The 6,000-nt window shown below is 38.6% G+C and overlaps 1 protein-coding gene across 1 annotated transcript; it reads right to left on the bottom strand.

Annotated features, from left to right (window-relative positions):
• Window positions 1-3,114: 3,114 nt before the first annotated feature.
• Window positions 3,115-3,984, bottom strand: LOC306735928 (arylamine N-acetyltransferase, pineal gland isozyme NAT-10-like; the record flags this gene model as incomplete). Its single annotated transcript, XM_079217500.1, has 1 exon — window positions 3,115-3,984. One exon carries the CDS (start codon window positions 3,982-3,984, stop codon window positions 3,115-3,117), a length of 870 nt encoding a protein of 289 aa, XP_079073626.1.
• Window positions 3,985-6,000: the final 2,016 nt, after the last annotated feature.

The raw sequence follows: 6,000 nt of genomic DNA, 5'->3' as shown, positions 1-6,000 counted from the left end.
CCTAAAATAAGCTGTCTCAGAGTGTCCGGGAGGAAGATATAACCTGGCCGTCAAAGTGCTGAATGTGTGGACAGCTCCGCTCCGCTTCGCCCGGTCGCTGGTGCTGAAACTGCTTCGGAGGCTGCGCCCTGGAGCACCCAGTGTGTGTGTTGCCCCTGCTTCCCCTCCGCTGACGGAGGGGCCTCCTGAGCCAATCAAAACACTCTGTGTCCACAGCTCTAACGTGATTGGTTGTAACCCAAATACAAGGCGGACCTAAGAGCCGAAGTCCCGCCTTCTCCCACTGGGTGCTTGCGTAGGTTAGCAGGTGGATCCCATGCTAGCTGTTAGCGTGCTAGCTGAAGTGTGCTCCTCGTAGGGGGCCCAAACAGAGCGCGCGCACACGGGCCCAGGGACTCTAGGTGGCGCTGTTTCTATATGGTGACAGTTACCCAAACGTACACTCCTCTCCATAGTACCAGAAAGCATACACCATTGTTCTTTTGCTACAAAACAAAAAAAAGAAGAGCCGTGAAAACCAATTCTTTGGAATTATTCTTCCAAATTCATCTTGCCTGTGAATAAAAAAAAAATGCATGATGTCACTTCTTAAAAAACCCTTATAGCTAAATAAAGCCAGTAGTTGGAGCTTAAAACCCTTATAACAGATGATGATGATGCTGACTAATTTAGTGGTCCCATCCACCGGTTATAAAGTTGCACTACATTTTGTCATCATTATTGCCTTCATTTTCAAACGTATGTCCATTTCCCTTAAAAGGAAAATGACAAAACGAGTTTACAATGGCACCATTGAATAATTCGGAAAAAGTAATGTGGGTACAAGATAAGATAAGATATTTCTTTATTAGTTCCCCAGTGGACATTTGCAGGATTACAGCAGCAGAGGGTACAGTGCACACAAGAAACACATAGTAAAAATTAAAAGTAATATAAATAAACAGTCAAAAGAGTAATAAGAAAACAAGTTACTCAGTGAAGTTACTGAAGTATTTGAGAGGAAAGAAGATCATAATTAGATCGGCCTAATATGGCTTAAAAAACTATAATGCAGGTACAATTATACAGTACAAATACGTGTATTTATTATAGTTTTAAATGCACTTGTCAGTACAGTATGTTGGATATTTGGATGAATTATTGAGGCAGATATAGTTACTCAATAAGACCGTCTGAACCAAATTACATTAATGTCGGTGAAACTACATGAACACATGGTATTTGGGGAAATGACGCACAGGATTTTTTAAAATGTTTGGGCAAGGATTCATTAAAGTTCTTTACCGATCAATATTGCTTCATGTTGTTGCAAGAGAATAATATTCATGAAGAGCTTTTTCTTTATATTCTCCAAATTTTCACCTGTCCATCACTCTAGATATACAGTAGATCAGATTACTCTTGGTCTTTTATTACAGCTTTCCTTACTTTTCTGCAAACTGTAAATTGGCCTTCATATTGTTGAGACCTACTTGAGGATCTAATTTAGATGTACTCAAATACTTCCCAACTCTGGACCTACAGACACAGTAATGAACAAAATGGAAGAACACAAATACTGTTTATTTTTTAATATATGTTATTATTATTATTATTATTATTATTATTAGACAACATCATCAACATTGTACAGAAGATTACAACCTCCTCACTCTTGTTGAAAGTGGCATCAAGGTCCATGATATTCCTCTCTCTACTGTGCATGCTCAGGTTTTCAAATGGGATTGACATGACGTGCTGTCAGTGTTGTGAAATCCAGTTTATCAAAAGAGCCGTGGAAAAAATATATTTCAAAGTATTCCTCCAAATTCATCTTTCCTGTAAAATATGACATTACGTGAGTTCATAAACCCAATCTACCAATCTGTTAAACAGTTTCACTCAGTTTTGCAAAGTCATCTCAATTGTCTCAAAGCTGCACGTCCATCATGACTGCAGAGTTTTAATGAATCAGGGACTTTTATTTTCTCCTGATCATGGACGAAGCTGGTTCTTCAGAATGGTAAAATGCACAAGTTGTAATTGTGTTTCATATTAAGTCTTGTCTTCGGGTCAAATGTACTCAATCCAGCTCAATTAGATATTTGTAAATGTTTAATGTTTCTAGCTTCAGTTTGTCACAATAAGATATTACATTGGCACAGAACATCCAATCTAAAGGGGCTTTAAGTTCTGAGTATGACTTCTAAAGTATGTTGTGTATTCTTCCAATGAGGGCTTTACCAGAATATATGGCAATGATTTGCAGTATTCGTTTGGCATTAACTCTGACAAATTAATCACCTGTAATTTTTTATGTACATAATCACAATCGTTTATTTGCCAAGTACTTTGCACATACAATTAGTTTGATGAGGTGAAAGGTGCATAACAATAAACATAGTCATAAAATAAAACAATAAAACAATATATGGCCCATAGACTCCCTCAGCTGGACCCTTCAGGAATATAAAGGCGAAGGTTGTCAGCAGACGGTACAAATGTAGTTAGATGAACGACACAGTTTCGGTCATTCTCTATACCCCGAGACGGTCTATGCTGAAAACTGCCTCTGTGACCTGAGAATACTCCGACAACAACAACCCCTCCTCCAGCCTACGAATCAAACCACAAGCTCAGTCGTGTGTCAGAAGACAAATATATGCGCAAGCTTAATATTTACTCATGGTGATGATATATGAGAAAGTACCCAGAGTACAGTCGAGCACATCCAAGCACAATGGTTTACATTATTACATAACTTGAAGCTCAGCAGGGCACATTGGTATAAGAAAGTTATAACATTTCATTTCATTTATTATATTATAAAAAATATATTTTTGGCAAACAGCACATTGTGTTTTTTGGTAGATTTGAAAATGTATTGAACACTTTTTTTGGTCATTAAGAACGTCATGTCTGCATTAACTCAGGATACTTAGCCTACACATATACCCAAATCAGAAAAATTTACTTCTCCAGGCCTTATGCAATTGCACAAATTCCATTGTACGGAATATTACATTCAAAGCACTATTCATGTTTCAACAAGCTGCTCTATCTGTTTGGTTGTGGAATCAAAACCGGTTGTGAGATTTTTCCAGTTGAATTTCAAAACATGACGTGTGAAGGATTTCAGAATGTGTAGAATGACTTCTTGTCGACTGGCTGCAGTTTGTTCTGCAGCTTTATATTGAACTTTTCACGAAGAACTTGCTCTATCTCATCATCCGCTATGTTTTTTATGTCGAAGACGTCAACTCCTTCGTCGGGTTTGTAGGTGGCTTCACCGTAGGTCCAGCCAATCATGGCTCTGAAACCTGTTGGTATTTGCAAAGAGCAGATGGACTTATTGGTGAACAGTGAAGTCTCCGTCTGGAGTTTGTTGTTTATCTCAAAGAAATGGTCAGCCTCACGAGGCACCAAGGTGAAGCAGTAGATCGGATTGCTTTCTTTTTTGTTCACCAGACTTGAGTTGGCAAACTCTGGATTGAGAACCTCTGGCTTTCTACCAGTTTTCTCCAGCACCCAGACTTCCCCTTTGTCTATGAGGCGAAAGACACCCGCTGCCTGAGGTTGGTCCTTTCCAGAGACGAGCTCCATGGGCTCCCACACTTGGAAAGACACCCCAAAGCTTACATCTGCTATATAAGCCTTTCCATCAATGACAACCTTATTGATGAAATGAGTATCAACGGGGCCAAAATCATTGAGTACACTGTTGAAAACTCTGGAGCCCAACGTTGTAGTTTCGTAGCCCATTTTTCTCAGCACCCAGCCAAACAGGTGGTTGTTCTCAAGGCACCAGCCTCCACGGCTGCTCCTCACTACCTTGTTGAAAATGGCATCAAGGTCCATGATGTTCCTCTCACCACTGTGCATGCTGAGGTTTTCAAATGGGATTGACATGACATGCCGTTTGTGGATCAACTGCAGTGTTGCGAGATCAGGTTTATCAAAAGAGCCGTGGAAACCAATTCGTTGGAAGTATTCTTCCAAATTCATCTTGCCTGTGAATAAAAAAAATCAATACACGATGTCACTTCTTAAAAAAGCCCTTATAGCTAAATAAAGCCAGTAGTTGAAGCTTAAAACCCTTATAACAGATGATGATGATGATGCTGACTAATTTAGTGGTCCCATCTACCGGTAACAAAGCTGCACTACATTTTGTCATCATTATTGTCTTTATTTTCAAACTTATGTCCATTTCCCTTAAAAAGAAAATGACAAAACGAGTTTACAATGGCACCATTGAATAATTCGGAAAAGATAAGATAAGATATTTCTTTATTAGTTCCGCAGTGGACATTTGCAGGAGTACAGCAGCAGAGGGTAAAGTGCACACAAGAGACACATAGTAAAACATTAAAGTAATATAAATAAACAGTCAAAAGAGTAATAAGAAAACAAGTTACTCAGTTGTGAGAGTTGTATCGAGTTTTATCCATTGTCTTTTAGCAAACTGAAAATAATAAATGAACATCTTTAGCAATGAAAGGTGTATAAGTAGTATCGAGTGACTTCAATGTTCGTGAGTATTTGAGGAAACGCTTGAAAGAAGTGAAACCTGGGTATTTCCTTCAGAGTTGTAAGCCAAATGTAGCCTCTAGCAGAAAGAAAACCTACTTCAACCAGTACTGAACTTAACCCTGATCCCTTATTAGATCGACCCTATGGTGAATCACCCTGGAGCAGACTTAAAAAAACACTCTTACCTAAACTTTCGGCAGAGGGTTGTTGTTGCTGACAAGTCATATTGCAGTTACTTGGACTCGCCACTAGAGACTGCGGTCAACTCAGCAGACACTCGGATCTCCGTGGTCAAAAATTGAATTGGTGAAATTGCAGTCCTCTTATATGCTGACATCCGACCCACATCGGGAGCGAGCGAGGGTTTTTAAAAAGTCAGCGGAAAGAGCCAAGTGACACAACATCCGGTTTTCAAAATAAGATGTCGACAAATCATTATGCTTAAATTCAAACAGCTTGTATCTGATTATTTGAGGGCTTGTAAATATACTTTCCCCCATGAGTTCCAGGGAATGACTGATACAGATGTGTTCAGGGCGTCCCTGACTCCCACTCCAATGGCAATCAATCACTTTTACTGTACCAGTTAGGAGATATTTCAAAGTAAAAGTCATTAAAAATTGCGATAAACAAGTCATTTTTGAATGTTTAAGGTGCTGTAAATATACTTTTCCCAAAGAGTTGACAAAACAGCATGTAACCTTGCTCATGTTAGTTCATTTTCCCTTTTTGTTTTAGATTCAGTGTGACAGCTGTTACCGCTGGTTCCACAGCCAGTGCCTATATGAACACAGCAGACAACTTCCAACTGGAATTGCTGTCTGTGTCGATAATTATTGCACCAAAAGCATTTGCAAGCAAGCATTTGAAAGCAAGTCGTTTTTCCATTTATTATTTTTCATTTATTCTAATTTGTGCAATTTATATTTGTTTTTGTTTTGTTTTGGTAATTGCACTTTAAATAATCTGTAATGGACATAATTCACGGTTCAAATGCGTCACTTTAATGTTCTAAAATAATTTTACTTCAATATGTTCTGAGTTCTAGTTTCTGAATGTACAAATGTGTGACTTTCACTTTGAAATATATCTTGATTGGTCCAGTAAAAAACAGAAATCAGATTTTCAATATGGGTGGAGTCAGAGATGTCCTGAACACACCTGCATCTGTCATTCCCTGGAACTCTCGGGAAAAGAATAATCACAGCACCTCAAACATTTAAAAAGGATTTGTTTCTCGCAAAAAAAAAAATATGACCTTTACTTTGAAATATCTCCTAATTGGTACAGTACAAGTGATTGATTGACAGTGGAGTGGGAGTCAGGGACGTCCTGAACACATCTGTATCAGTCATCCCCTGGAACTCATGGGGAAAATATATGTACAAGCTCTCAAATAATCAGATACAAGCTGTTTGAATTTAAGCATAATGATTTGTCAACATCTTATTTTGAAAACCGGATACTGTGTCACTTGGCTCTTTCCGC

The sequence above is a fragment of the Taurulus bubalis genome, assembly GCF_910589615.1.
Source record: "Taurulus bubalis genome assembly, chromosome: 4".
In the NCBI taxonomy this organism is placed as follows: Eukaryota; Metazoa; Chordata; class Actinopteri; order Perciformes; family Cottidae; genus Taurulus; species Taurulus bubalis.
This window is presented reverse-complemented; position numbering and strand designations above follow the sequence as displayed.